At 39.1% G+C, this 16025-nt stretch overlaps 1 protein-coding gene across 10 annotated transcripts in view; it reads right to left on the reverse strand.

The window, feature by feature from the left end:
• Positions 1–3964: 3964 nt before the first annotated feature.
• Positions 3965–16025, reverse strand: part of LOC118579893 (putative RNA-binding protein Luc7-like 2) — a 62284-nt gene continuing 50223 nt past the window's right edge. For all 10 annotated transcript variants that reach the window (XM_036181675.1, XM_036181672.1, XM_036181671.1 and 7 more), the window contains 2 exons: positions 9278–9469; positions 3965–5213 (listed from right to left, as the gene is read on the reverse strand). In XM_036181675.1, coding sequence (XP_036037568.1) covers positions 5036–5213; positions 9278–9469 — 370 coding nt within the window. In that variant the 3' untranslated portion in view covers positions 3965–5035. The remainder of the gene's footprint in view (positions 5214–9277; positions 9470–16025) is intronic.

The following is a 16025-nucleotide window of genomic DNA, read 5'->3' on the forward strand; positions in this document are numbered from 1 at the left end:
TAATGAGATCTGGTGCCCTCTTCTGTATACATAATAAATAAATCTTTAAAAAAAAAAATGACATAGCCCACTGTCTATATGGAAAAATTAATTCTCTGAACAACTTCTCAGAGTTGTTCCAGGGCTTTCCCATCCAAGGCTTGGTTTAAAACTCACAACTAATATGCAAGATTGTAAAACATCAGAAGCGGGGGTTGGGGATTTAGCTCAGTGGTAGAGCGCTTGCCTAGCAAGCACAAGGCCAAGGGAGAAGAGGGGGTCAAGATCATGATGGGGAAACCCAGAGACAGCTGACCGGTGCTAGTTGGAGCTCACTAACTCTGGACTGACAGCTCGGGAACCTGCATGAGACCGAACTAGGCCCACTGAATGTGGGTGACAGTTGTATGGCTTGATCTGTTTGTGGGGTCCCTGGCAGTGGGACCAGGACTTATCCCAGGTGCATGAACTGGCTTTTTGGAGCCCATTCCCTGTGGTGGGATACCTTGCTCAGCCTTGATACAATGGGGAGGGGCTAGGCTCTCCTTCAACTTGGTGTGCCAGCCTTTGTTGACTACCATGGGAGGCCTTACCCACTCTGAGGAGTGGATGGGGCAGAGTGGGAGGGAGTTAAGGAGGCGGGAGAAGGGGAGGGAGGGGGAACTGGGGTTGGTATGTAAAATGGAAAAATTTTTAATAAATATATATAAAAATATTTCACAGCTGATGCTGTCATTCATCATTACATATCCCATAGGCCAGTCTAGAAGCTCCTGACAAACCCCAGGGCAGCAGCTCTGCTCATCTGGCTTGTCTCAAGTGCTACCTGAGGTAATGCAACTCACTTTCCCCTAACTCCTGGTTCTGTGTTGAGACTCAAGACTGAGTTACCCTCTCTCTAGGTGCTTCTGACCGACCAGACCATTTTTTGTTGTTTGGGTGGTTGGATGTAACCCAGAAACTCAAGCTAGGCAACTGCTCAAGCCCCAGAAACATTTACTCAAGATTAGAGACCATATTACTACTTGTTTTAAAAAGCCTGTATGTGGGCCAGTGAGATGACTCAGTGGATATTGTCACTAGCCTGAGGACCAGACCTGTGTCTGATCCTCACACTGTAAGAGACTCAAATCCCTCAGGTTACCTACACACGTACCCTGTGACACATGCATGCATACAGTCAATAGATGTAGTAAAAATTTGATAGGAAGGGAAAACATTAAAAATATTGTAAATTTTTTTTCAAGGGGTTAAAAAAAATTTAAGCCTGTTTTAAATCTACTGAGGTATGACTTCCACAAAATAGTGTATCTCAGAAGCCATTTTTGACAAGACCTCATTATATAGCCCAGTCTGGCCTTACAGGCATGTACTACCATGCCCAGCACATGGGAGTAGCTTCTACAATGTAGGCAGCACATGAACACTGCCACTGAAGGTACAGAAATCTTCCAATACCCTAAAAGGCTCACTGCTCAGCAGCTAGTCCTGAGGCAAAGCTTATCAGCTACATCTGTCTGTTCTAGTTCACATGAAGAGAACAGTACAGTGTCCTCTTCTGGGTCTGGCTCCTTCAGCTGGGTATATTAGGTTACTCATTGCTACTTATACTAACAACTATTTCCCTTGTGTGCATGTATCACAACTTGTCTAATTTCTAATTGATGGGTATTTCAAATATTTGTAGTTTGTGGTTACTATGAACTTAACTGCTACATGCATTCAAATACAAACCTGTGTGGACCCAAGTTTTTGTTTCCCTGGGTACGAAGATTGCAACTGAAATGTGGGTGGGAAGGACACGCCTAATCCACATTAGCTGCTGAGCCTCCTTTGCTGCAGCAGCTGTACCATTTTCAGTCCTGCTGACAGTTCCAGTTGTTTGTCGTCTCCACACACTGCTCTCTTTTTCTGTGGGTTATTCCAGTGGGTATGCAGTGTGCCTCATGACTGATGACGACCTTGGGCATTTTGTGTGATTCTGATAATGTTCAGAGATTAAATCTTGAGAAATCTTGCTTAAAAGCCCATGAATGGGGGCTGGAGAGATGGCTCAGGTTAAGAGCACTGACTGCTCTTCCAGAGGTCCTGAGTTCAATTCCCAGCACCACATGGTGGCTCACAAGCATCTGTAATGGGATCTGGTGCCCTCTTCTGGTGCGCAGCTGTACATGCAGGCAGAACACTATATATAATAAGTCTTAAAAAAAAAAAAAAAAAAGTTCTTTCCAGTCCATACAATCTCCCAGTTTCTCTTTTTACCTTATATTGGGGCAAGGTCTTTCTATTGTAGCACAGGTTGGCCTCAAAATAATTGCAATTCTCCTGCCTCCCATGTGTGGATTACAGGCATAAGCCATCATAATTGATCGGGTCTACCCCAATGTCTGGCTTTCAGCTTAACTCCTACCACACCAGCTATTGAAACTAGGCTGATCCTCAGACATGGTTGTAGTAGCCAAGCTGCTACATCTTGGTTACATGCAGACATGGCAAAGCTCAGAAATATCTCTGGCCCTGGCATTGTTCATTGATAGAGCCCCTAACTCTACCAACAGAATGCTTTTCTCTAAGCCCTCACCACCTATTTTAACTCCCAAAGACAACTACTGTCTCAAACAACAGGTGAAAGAAGAAAAAAAAAATATTGAAGAGACTTTGTATTGTCTCACTAGTATCCTGAGAAATACTTTCACCAGGTATGGTGGTACATGGCTATAATCCTTAATTTGAGCAGTAAAGACCAGAGAACCAGGAGTTCAGGGTCATCTCTGACTTACAGTGAGTTGGAGGTCAGCTTGGCTTCAAAAGATGGGGAGAAGAACCTGGATCAGGTTAAGAAGGCACTTACTTTTTAAGTGCATGAGAACCCAAGTTCAGCCCCCCAGCAAAAAGTTCATGCCTGTAATTCCTGTGCTGTGATACAAAGGGCTCACTGTCCAGAAAAATCTAACCTAATTTGTGAGCTCCAGGTCAGTAAGACCCCCGCCTCAAAGGAGATTACAGCATTCCTCTAAATTATACCCTTAAAAAGGAAAACAAAACAACCAGGCAGAATCAACTCATGATGCAAATGGCTTTAAGCTCTCAAGCTTATCTCAAACTGGACTTGAACCTGTGACAACCCCTCCTTCCTCAGCTCCCCAGTGCTGGGATCATAAACAAGTGGAAACCTTCGCACTCAGCTTGTTTTGAAAATAAATTAAGGCAATTTACCAATGTTATAGCACATAAGATGCTGATGGGGGGGGGGGGGTTAAAGAAACTCACAAGAGCAGCTGATTACCAGATGGAGGAATGTGTTTCAATGGTTTATAAGTCTACCCACAACAGCAGATTGTCTTCCTCAGCAAGCTGTATTTTTTTTCAGCTGTGAAATATTTTTATTGTTGTTTTTCAAGACAGGGTTTCTGTGTAGTCCTGACTGTCCTGAAACTTGTTCCTTTTTGCTGTTTAAAAAAAAAAAAAGTTTAAGCCACACCTGGTGGACTGTGCCTATATAGTCCCAACCCTTAGGAGGCTGAGGCAGAAGTTTGCAATTCAAAGCCAGCCAAGGATACCTAGCAAGATCTCATCTCTAAAACTCAGAACAATCTAGTAATCACATAGATGGGCATTAGTTTTCCGCTTTTTCACATTCACAAAGGGCCAAATTACTATCACCAAATTTTTGGAACTGCCCTGCCTCCAAAAGAGGTTTTTGAAAAGTGATCTAAACTGGGTTTGGTTGTACACATCTATAATCTTAGCACTGAGGCAAAGGCACAGGGTCAGGAGTTTAAGGTCAGTCTCAGCTACAGAATGAATTCTAGGTCAGCTTGGACTACGTGAGACCATACCCTTAGGCCGCAAAAAGTGATCTTATGTATACAATTTTACTATATATTGTTTCTCCTATATTCTAGAAGGACAAAAGGTATTTGTTAACTACTAGGTAATTTATTAGTAGACACTTAGCTCTTTAATGCAGAAACTGCTGGTTTCATTATATTGGTTACATATTGATTTTATTCAGGCTTGTCAATTAAGAAACACAAACAAGAGACTCTTAGTTACTTCTACAGGTCCAATCTTTCCTTACAGAAGCTGTTAAGCACAGCTCTGAAGTAGTGGAGTATAGTCAGTAAGAGAATTGGGTGGAGCAACAGTTCATCTGAAATCCACAATTATATATTTACTTCCTTTGGTGCCTTGTACAGTAAGGCACTGTTAAGGATGTTACAGAATAGAGGAAAATACCACAGCAAATAGTTCTAGCGACAACTTACTAAACAAGTTACAGTGTAATGATGGTGGTGATGATTGTTTCTTTTCATTTTATTATTATTTTTTACAATAAGAGTATAGCCTTTATACTCCACGCTCACACACAAAATAAAACAAGTGCTTATTATGAAACAGTCCCTGCCCCATCCCCCCTCAATATACTGAACACAGCAATTTAGTAAAACAGAAAAATCAAGACAAGTCTGATTTCAAATTTTCAATAAAAAAGCAAAAGTAATGAAACAGCTGTTCAACTTCCAACTCTTAATCGGCCCCAAACAAAAGAGCCCTGTATAAGTCTCTCTGGCACACAATCCAGTAGAAATGCTCAACTGTAATCAACTAGTAACTGATGTGACCAGAACCTTAGAACAGAAGTTATATTGCGTCCCTGCCCCCTTTTCTCTTACAGTTGGAGGCACGGGTATTAGGAGATACAAAAGTCAAAGGAAGAAGAATTATAAAGAAAAGTTCCCCAAAGCTGCTGCTGTTTGGAATAGAAAGGAAGACAGTATTTTACAAATGTTCAAAAACTGCAAGCATTAACACAATTCATTCACTATCACTCCTACTTGAAAGACTAGAGGGTCAGTGTCCTACTATATAAAACTGTACTGTATGTTCAGAATTGTAGTATGGGTTCACCAGAAACTATGGATGTAGTTTAGGCTTTGTCAAGGAAACCAGGTTCAGTTCAGATCATTAGACACTAAGTATATATCTATTCATCTAGCCTGGATCAGTATCTGGAAGCTGAAGGACTGAGGAGGATAGACCCAGACAGAGCTAATTAGGCCTCCCCTGCTTCCCGCTCCCCAGAGCTCCTCCTGTCTTCTGACCTGCCATTAGCACTCTCATAGGACCGCTTCTTATCTTTCCGATCCCGGTCACGAGGTGATCTGTCTCTTGAACTCCTGTCTCTGTCACGGGATGCTAAGTCTTGGTCTCTGAATCTTTCTTTTGAGGATCTGAAAAATATTAATGTAAGGAGCAAAGTATGTTGGGAGACCCAAAATCCAATGAAAGAACAGGACCAATGTTAAGTTTCTGATAGCTGAAGAAACAGATTAGAACACATCTGAGCAGAGTGTCTGAGAGAAGAAGCACTATGATAGTGGATGGGGCACCAAAGCAAGATTGGTGGCAACAAACAGCTACAGGTAAAAAGCCTAAACTAAACATGACCTATAAATAGTCTTAGTATTTGAGACAACCACGAAGTTTCTCCAATTAATAAAGAGATATTTAATATAAAAATAATGTATAGGTAATATTTAGCTTTTAAAAGTGAAAAGTATCAGATTCCAAATTGGATGGAAATCAATGAATTAGTACAGAGGTCTTACTTATCCTTTGGGCCAAATGGACTGACAATAAGGATTTGAAGTGTTGTAAATTACACACAATCTCAGGATGTTAAGAGTCTTTCTTTTCTATCAACTTTTAAAATGTAAAAATGCAGAACCATCCATAGCTTGCTGGCTGTACAAAAACCGGCTTCAGCCACATTTGTTCTATAAGCAGCACTTCGCAAACCTAGGTAACAGAACTACTCAATACTATGGCTTTAAATAACCATTTGCTAATCTAAAAATCTGCTTTACTTGAGTGAATTCATTAAAACCAAAATGGAAGGTATCAAAAACTGGTTATACCATAATAAAATACTAACTGCTCCTAATACTATCTCCATTCCCACAGCCATCTTCAAAAAAAGGTACATAAACAAAACACCCTCATAGCAGAAATGCAAATTGAAAAAAACCAACAAAACGCAAAGACATTACATAGGATCTAACTATATTGGTTAGCATAGAATATACACTTTCAACACCTATAATGAATTAACAACAAATATTACATTTATTTTGTTTTTTACAGGTGATACAGAATGTTTATACATAATTTATCTCAACCAAGGTTTAAAATTATGATCAGAGGCACTGCCAAGTCCTACATAATACTTTTCTTTTGTTAAGAGTTGGGCGTTTAAAAATGCTACTAGCCCTGAAAAAGCAGTACTTTCAGAAAAACATAAGGCAAGATAAAAATACTACTGTAACCAGTTTTAAAGGAGAACATTGTAGTTTAGATATAAAACAGTTCAAAAGGCTCATGTACTGCTGACTTGAAACTGGTAGGTGGTACTACAGAAAACTGATGAGGTCATGAAGATGGTACAATCAATGAATTAACCCACTCTAAGTTCATAACTAACCAGCCATTATGAGGTGGAGTATCTTACTATATCTTGTGTCTAATACCTTGTTCTCTATTTCTTCTGCCAAAGGTGAACGAACCACTTTACTCCATTACAGGCTCCCTGCCCTGGCATTCTGGTTCACCAGGCATGGGCCCAGAAACAATTCAAAAGTCGCCATGAACTGAAATCTCAGAAACGTGAGCTGAAAAAATCCTTCCTTTCATAAATTGTTTTCAAGTCCTTTGTCATAATACAAAGATATGGTAACACAGATGATTAAAATAAAAGTTTGAAAAATTAACGCCAATTTAGAGCATACTACTTTATGAGATTTTATAAGCCTTTCACCCCCTTTAGTTTTGTTTTCTGAGTCAAGGTCTTTCTCCCTAGCCCAAACTGGCCTTAATTTGTGGCAAGACTCCTGACTCAGCCCGAGTCTTAGCATTACAGGAGCTCTTGCTTAATAAGCATTTAAAAAATAACATGCTTAAAAGACAAAAAGTCACATTCCAAGTCTACACAAGCCATCTCCAAAGCCTCTATTAATGATGATAGAAATGATCAAAAGAACAATGACATTTGATGCTGGCAAGTCCCTGAGGTCAGTGATAGTAACTGAAAACTAAAGATGAATTCATGTTTGTATAAGATCACAAATACTCTACATGAAGACAGTTTCTTATGTGTTGCTAATGAAAGCCTAATAAGCCAAATATTCCTATTAACTATTTAATGAAACAGAGAAAAACAACAGAATATAATTAAATTATTGAGCAAAGACTACCTGACAGAACACCCCAAAAAACACAAGGTTGCTGAAGGTCTTCACTGACCTATGGGAACTGTTGCCAAGACAAGGTTCATACAGGTAACTCACTTGTAGCAGAGACCAGTACTTCACAGCATGGGCAAGAAAACAGCAAAATGTCAAGAATTTTAATGGACTCTTTTTACCATCAAAAACTAAACTCACATATATACCAATAATTTGATGTTTTATATATATGAAATAACAAGTAGCAATTAGTTGCTTTTTTGTTAAAAAACAATGTTGTTTTAAAAGTAATTTGAATTCCAGGATATGAAATACTCTTGAAAAAGCAAAATTTTAATAGTTTTACAAAAATAATCCTCTTTTGAACGTGCTGAGCATGGTGGGAGGTTTTCCTATATAAATACACTTCACAAGTGCAGGAAGCATCAAGATGACACAATGATAGGACACGACTGCCCACACCCCTCCCATTTCCACCACCAATAGACATGGAAAATAAACACTAGAAAAAGGACAGCTGGGCAGGTCAACACAGAATCATCCAGATCCTTTACCACCTAGCCGCATAATTCTCAGATTAGTGTACAGATTTCAAATCATCAAGATCATTAAGAAAATGTTTATTTCTGAACACTGCACTGAGGACAGCCTCTAAATTCCAGTTTCAAAGTGTGAGAAAGAGACCTACAGGTATTTTCCTACTTGTTTAATTACAACCATTTATTCAAGACTGAACCATATCTGAAACCATTTTTAAAAATCATTATGAAATTTTCACTATCTAGATTTATATAATTTGCCCTATGATATCCAGTTTAGCACTTTATAATCTGTGGTCAAGTATGTTCGTTCCCACACAGAAAACTCCTTAGAGCAACATGAATATGGTTGTTTACAAACACTATTATTTCTTTGCTACTTTTTAAACTAAGCCTAGCACAGAGGAAAGTTATCTAATTCTTAAAGCTAGGCAGTGTTATACACCTATAATCCCAGCACTCAAGATGAAGCTTAGAAAAAAGGATTATGAATCTGAGGCCAGTTTGGGCTACATAAGTAAGACCTTGTCTCCCCCGACCATTCCCCCAAAATCATCCCTCCCCCCACAAATAAACTAGTTAGAATCACTTCAAGGGCTACTTAGAACAAGGACAGAAACATATCAAATAAAGTATTGATTGAAAGCCTATTAAGAAAGTGAGCTTGTGATTTCAGAGAATGGGTAATTCAGCCTAAAACAAAGATTCTGCCAGCTTTCTGTGGATTCAACTATGAACTTTATGTGGTGTAAGCCACAGAAAGCCTAAGACTAGTAACTAGGCACACTCCGAGTGTTTCTCCTATATAAACCTAAGCATGGTTGTTGGGGGGGGAAAGTAATTGTAAGTATAATTTATGTTCCATAGGACTATCATGTGACCTGAGTTTTGGGAGTTTAACAGCTGCACTACATTCTAACCCTTAGTCTGCTCTCATTGCATATTTTGAGGTTTCCTGCTATACTAACAAGTGCTGTAGCTTCTCAAAACTCAGAATCTTCCCATCACACTAAAGATGAACACAAAAATGTATGTTTCATACTGCAGATTAAACAACACAGTAGAATATGTTTGCTCTTTAGAAGTGCACCAGCTCCAAGTTTGGAAAACAAGCAAACAAAGCTAAATAATTCTTTTAATGAAAGGACTTCACAGAGCCCCTAATTTGTTAATACATATTGAAAAACAAACAAACAAACATCCCCAAAACCTGATGAGTACCTAAAATTATTTGCCTGTAAAGAAGGTTTATAAGCATCCCTCCCACCTCCCCAACATCCCAAGTAAAGAAAAGCAATAACCTCTGCACATACTGGCTCCAATTTCTTACTCTGGCTCACACGGATCTCTGCATGAACTACCCATACAATCAGGAAAAAATGCATACACCTACAATTGAGTACATATCAATACCAGGTGCAAGTTTCAAACCAATAATCTAAGCATAAGTAACATAAGTAAACAAAAGGCTAAACATAAAGGTAGCTCCGCATCCTCTGATCGGCACTTCAGTACCTCCTCTTGGATCGCTCTCTGCTCCTATCTCTAGAGCTGTGTCGACTTCTCTGGTGGCTGCGGCTGCGGCTGCGGCTACTGGAACGGGACCTGTGGCGATGTCGTTTCTCCCGAGACTTGGATCGAGTCCTCCTCTTGCGTTCTCGTGACATGGAGCGAGATCGGTGTCTGCGATGTTCTCTGGATCTAGATCTACAAGAAAATAATTTATTTCACTGTTAGTGCTACAAGTTTTTCTTTTAAAACGAAGCTGGGTTTTTTTTCCTTTATAAGTGATGTGTGGCCAGGCAATGGTGGTTTGTGCCTTCAAACCCAGCACTTGGGAGGCAGAGGCAGGCAGATCTGAGTTCCAGGATAGCCAGGGCTACACAAAGAAACCCTGTCTTGAAAAACCAAACCAAAACAAACCAAAAACAAACAAAAATGATGTATGTACTCATGGGCATATCACAGGACATAAGGAGAGATTAGAGGACAAACTTTTATGAGTCTCTCTCCACAATGTGAATCCCAGGAAATGAACTCAGGTTATCAGGCTAGGTGGCAGGTACTTTAACCAGCTGGGCCATCTTGCCAAGACTTCAGTAGCGGTATTTGATTGCAATTCTATTCTAAATAAACTACATGAACAATGGAAATACATTGTTAGTATGTTAATGACTAGATACTAGAATTTCAAAATAGAAAACTAGAGCATCAATTCCCAGAAGTACCAATACTATATAAATTTATGCCAGTTAACTAGGGATGTAGTGAAAGGGGAAAGGGAGATATAATATAGAAATGACAAAAGGATGGATTGATGAATCTACTTTTAAACAACTACAGATCTCAGATATTTTACATTGGTATGGATCTTTGTATACTGATACAAATTTGGGGTTATTTTTGTTATACTCTATATGTTTCTACTCTTATTTCAAGTACTGTACCTATGCAGCTCATTTTAAAAGGTTATGTAATGTTTTAGTCTTTGAAAGCTATTTAGAATATTAAAGAAATGCAGGTTAGGAGTTAGTCATCTCTAACAATCAAACTTAAAGTTATGTTACAAATGGTTTCAAGGTCAGAGATATAATTTTATTTTAATTTTTTTATTATTTGTGTGTGTGTGTGTGTGTGTGTGTGTGTGTGTGTGTGTGTGTGTGGTTTTTTCGAGACAAGGTTTCTCTGTAGCTCTGGAGCCTGTCCTGGAACTCGCTTTGTAGATCAGGCTGGCCTGGAACTCAGAGATCCACCTGCCTCTGCCTCCCGAGTGCTGGGATTACAGGCGTGCACCACCACTGCCCGGCCAGAGATATATTTTAAATGGATGGTCTTCAAACACTACAAAGATCTGTTTTAATAACATAAGGCTTTTCATGACAATGAGACACGTCTGCTCCTGGCAAAACCAATCTACTTGATAAAAGGATAATGAGCATTGAAGAAGCTCCTTATAGTTTGCTTTTTTTAAGTTATTATTATTATATTTGTGTTTTGCTTTTTTTAAATTATTATTATTATCATATTTGTGTTTTAATTTTACACATCAGTCATGGGTTCCCCTGTCCTCCCCCCTCCCATCCCCACTTCCTAGTTTACTTTCTTTATGACAAAAATTGCCTTTGCCTAGACTGCTGACAGTATGCTGTTCAAACCGGACAAGCAGGATACAACAGGAAGTGAATACCAAACTTTGCCAAGACAAGGTAAGGCAGTCCTTCAAAATTCCTGCAGGCCAAAGATGGATGCCTCAATGTTACAGAGGAGTCTTGGGTGACTGTACAGGTAGCCAGATGTCTCTGTCATTTCTATAGTTTTGGAAGTTGTTTGTCTACACTTCCTGTTGACTCAAGTACTATTTTATCCTTTTTGGGTCTCTAATGGAGTTGAAGACAAGATAGTTATAGTTACAGATTTCTTTATTACCTAATTTAAAAAAAAAACTTATCAAAGAGATGTAAAATATATAGGTTGAGAAACATAAAAGCTTAAGCTGTGTATCTAAAAAGATGTTTTAAGATCTAAAAAGATATTTTCAGGATGGCAATACAAGTTATGATAAAAAAAAAAAAAAAACAGCTTAAAACTTTGGAACATGTAATTCTTATTTTTCCCCCCGGAGCTGAGGACCAAAGCCAGGGCCTAGTACTCTACCACTGAGCTAAATTCCCAACCACTAGAACATGTACTCCCCTCCCGCCCCCCAGACAGGGTTCCTCTGTAGCTTTGGAGCCTGTCCTGGACTAGCTCTGTAGACCAGGCTGGCCTTGAACTCACAGAGATCCACCTGCCTCTGCCTCAGAGTGATGGGATTACAGGCATTCGCCACCACCACCCAGCTGGAACATGTAATTCTTAATCTGATAAATGTTCTTACTGGATATTTTATTGTGTTAAGAGTTAAAACCTTCCCTCTTCTGACTTCCACACCACACATACATGCACACACACACAAGCAAAATACATACACACATAAAAATAGTAATAAAAAAGATTTATCAGGGGAAATTGTGGTGGCACACTGAATTTGAGGCCAGCCAGGGCCTCACTACATACACAAAGTGAGACTCTAAATAAGCTATATCAGGGGCTGGAGAGATGGCTTAGCTGTTAAGAGCACAGGCTGCTCTTCCAAAGGTCCTGATGAGTTTAATATCCAACAACCAGATGGTGGCTCACAAACATCTACAATGGGATCTGATATCCACGCCTGGCATTCAGGCATACGTGTAAACAAAGCACTCATACTTAAAAATTTTTTAAAGCTGTATCAGGAATATGAAAGAAAAACAAAGGCAATAATCAGTATTACTACTCCACGCCAATTTTTAGATTTTTTTTTGCATACTTAAGAAATATGGGGGGGGGGGGGGGCCTAGAGGTTTGGCTCAACAATACACGCTGCTCTTCCATAATCAAGTTCAATTCCTAACATGTACATGAGGAGGCTTACAATCACTTATAATTCTAGTTCCAAGGAACCTAACATGCTCTTCTGGCTTCCAAGGCCATCCCCTCTACACACATGGCATATACTCACAAATAAAAATAAATCTTGCCGGGCGTTGGTGGCTCATGCCTGTAATCCCAGCACTTGGGAGGCAGAGGCAGGTGGATCTCTGTGAGTTCCAGGCCAGCCTGGTCTACAGAGCTAGTCCAAGACAGGCTCCAAAGCTACAGCGAAACCTTGTCTCAAAAAATGAAAAAAATAAAATAAAAAATTAAAAAAAAAAATCTTAAAAAACCAAAACCACCACCAACAACAAAAAAACTCCTGCCCACCAAAAACAAACAAACAAAAAGAAAACCCACCAAGGAAAGAAATTAAATGTATGGGATGCATATGAAATACAGAAGGAATGATAATAAAGAATATTTACAGATAAACCATCCTTTATTTGAATTGTATTTTGACCACTGAATTTTTGAATGCCCATAGTAAGCCAAAAATTACAATGTAAACAAACAAATATAATTTGGGCGTTTTACCAAAACACGTGGGTGGTGAGGTATGTGTGTGTGTGTGTGTGTGTGTGTGTGTGTGTGTAATGAGGATGGAGATAGCATGGAAAGAACAGAAACTTGTGAGGGAACACAAGAAGATGAAAAGTACACTGTTTGTTTAAAGTCAATTTAAGATTGAGAGAAGGGATGATGTGAGTGATGCATGTTTGTAATCTCTGCATTTAGGTGGAGGAAGTAAGAGGATAGTAAGTTCATGGGCAGCCTAGGACACTACAGTACATGTCAAAAAAACAAAAACAAAAATAAACGAAAAAACCTCCAAAACATCAAAATGTTTTAAGCTGGATTGTGTTGATAATTCTGCAAACAGCTCCTCACAAACTTAAAATGGACAAATCTTACGGCATCTAAATTGTACTTCAGTAATATGGTTAAAAATATTTCAAATTACCATATTATTTTCTCATAACTTCAAAAGTGTAATAATTATGTGGTAGTTTGTTTTTAAATGAATATTTTAGGTTCTTTGGTTTTTTAATTTGATACAGTCTCACCATGTACCAGGCTGGTCTTGGACTCTCAGAGATCTGCCTGTCTCTGTCTCCCAAGTGCTGAGACTGAAGGTGTGAGCTACCATACCTGGCTACAGAAGAATTTTCATTTAAAAAAATAAAATAAAATAAAATAAAATAAAAAAAAAATATATATATATATATATATGAGAGAGAGAAAGAGCGAGAGAGAGAGATTCATTTCATTTGTATGTGTATGAGTGCTTTGCTTGAATGTCTGTGTACTACATGCATGCCTGGTATACACCAAGGTCAAAAGAGAGCACTGGATCCCCAATAGCTGGAATTAGGGTTGGTGGAAATAGAATCTGGGTCTTCTGCAAGAACAAATGGCCTTAAGAACTGAGTCACTTCTCTAACTCCTATAGAAGAATTTTAAAAGCATTTAGCTCCATTCTGTATTACAGTCAAATAAAGGTACATATCATACACTTCATATCTAAACACAATTGAATAGTTTCTTCAATTAAACACAGTATTTCTCATATAGCCAATGGTGGCTCAAACTTGCTCTGTGTAGCTGTGGATGACCTTGATTTGAACTCCTGGATCTCCTGCTTCTGCCCCTTGAGCACTGAAAATACAGGCAAATACTGAGTTTATAGGAATGTGCTATGACACCTGGCTTTGAAGAGCATATTTCTAAAAAGGGACACAGGAAGGTTGTCTATCTGTCTGCCCATGCATCCATCATGAAAGGTCAACCTATTTACCTATATATCTGTCAGTCTGTCTGTCTGTATCTACCTACTTACCTATCTACCTACCTATCAACCTCTCTACTTACCTACCTAGCTATCTCATGAGATGAAAAACCTCATGAGATGATGAAGCAACAGGAATGACGGTACATGTCTTAATTGGCACTTGGGAGGCACAGGTAGGCAGACTGCTATGAGTCTGAGATTAATCTTGTCTACATGATGAGACCAGACAGGGCTACATAGTGACACCCTGTCTCCAAAGTAAAATAGAGATTAGAGAAGTGGTTTAATGATCAAGAGCACTGGCTGCTCTCAAAGAAAACCCAGGTGCAATTCCTAACACCAACATGGTGGCTCACAACCATTTGTAATTCCAATGTCAGGTGAACTGGACACACTTTTCTAAATTCTGTGGGTACTAGGCATACACGTGGTGCACATGCATACATGGAGACAAAATAATCTAAAAGAAAAATTACAGTCTACTCAAAAGAAGGTTTATCAAATGGTACTAACCATTCATTTTGACCTAGTTAACCTATTTCATCTAATACATAATTTAATGCAACTTTTTAAAATGTCTAGATAATAATTATTCATGCAAAATATACTTACTAGGTACGTAGCCCATTGCACCTTTTTAGTTACTAGGGAAAAGAAATAGTAAAATAAAATCAAGTCCCTAAACTGTTGGAGATCATAATCTATAAACAAGTCTCTAGAGATCTACCTCTAGTAAAGAAATAAGTAAATAGAGAAATGGGTAGGAATAGTTTACATAATGCAAGCAGACAAGGATTTTCTGACAGGATGGCATTTGAGCAAAGACTGAAAAAGAGAAGAAGCAAATCAGCCAGCATAGCGAAGAGCACCAGGTATAAAATCCTGGAATGAGAGCAAGTTGAAGGCACAACAGAAGAAACCTGCTTGGCTACAATGAAGTAAGTAAAGAAGAGCAAAACTGTAGTCTGACAAACATCAAGATCAGTATTTTATCATTCCACCAGGAAGCTCTAAGGGGCGTATTACACAAAGTGAATGGGGGAAGAAGTATTATTCGTGACAACAAATATAAACAACTATCTCAGGGTATGTAGAATCACATACATAGACACTCCACTAAGGATATAGTGCCAGATGTGGTGGTACACAGCTATAATCTCATCATTAAGGAATATAGAGGTAGAAGGATAATGAATTCAAGCAAGACCCTGCCTGGAAAAACAACTAACTAGGTATGCTGACACATGCCTGTAATCCTTCCTAACAGTACCAGAAGACAAACTGGAACCAAGCAGGGCTACACAGTCTCAAAAACAAAACAAAACAAAACCCACACAATAACAACAACAAAATCCCCAGCTAGCTGGCAAATCTATTTGTATTTCCAACACATATGTTAAAACATTGTTTCTTAAATGGACCACTCAAATTGATTATTTTTTTCAAACTGCCTTTAAAAAAGAAAAGAAAATCCTGGGCTGGAAAGATGGCTCAGCAATTAAGAGCATTGGCTGCTCTCTGGAGAATCCTGATTCAATACCCAGCTTTACATAGCAGCTCACAACTATGTGTAACTCCAATATCTGACACCCTCACATAGACATACATGTAGGTAAAACACCACATTAAATAAAAATTAAAAAGGCTGGGTGGTGGTGGCGCACGGCTTTAAACCCAGCACTCCAGAGGCAGAGCCAGGCGGATCTCTGTAAGTTCAAGGCCAGCCTGGGCTACCAAGCGAGTTCAAGGAAAGGAGCAAAGCTACACAGAGAAACCCTCTGTGTGTGTGTGTGGGGGGGGGGGAGATCCTGTCATATATTTACTGAATTTCTAGAAGATTTTTAAAGAAATAGCTCGGCTGTCTGTAGGCACCATGTCAAACCGAGAGGGTGGCAAAAGAAGCCCCTGAAACAGCACAAGAAGCAGGCCAAGGAGATAGACAAGGAAGATAAGGCTTTCAAGCAGAAACAAAAAGAGCAGAAGACCCGGGTGGTGATGGTGGCAGTGGTGGTGGTGGCA

This window comes from Onychomys torridus, chromosome 3 (genome assembly GCF_903995425.1).
Source record: "Onychomys torridus chromosome 3, mOncTor1.1, whole genome shotgun sequence".
NCBI classification, from domain to species: domain Eukaryota; kingdom Metazoa; phylum Chordata; class Mammalia; order Rodentia; family Cricetidae; genus Onychomys; species Onychomys torridus.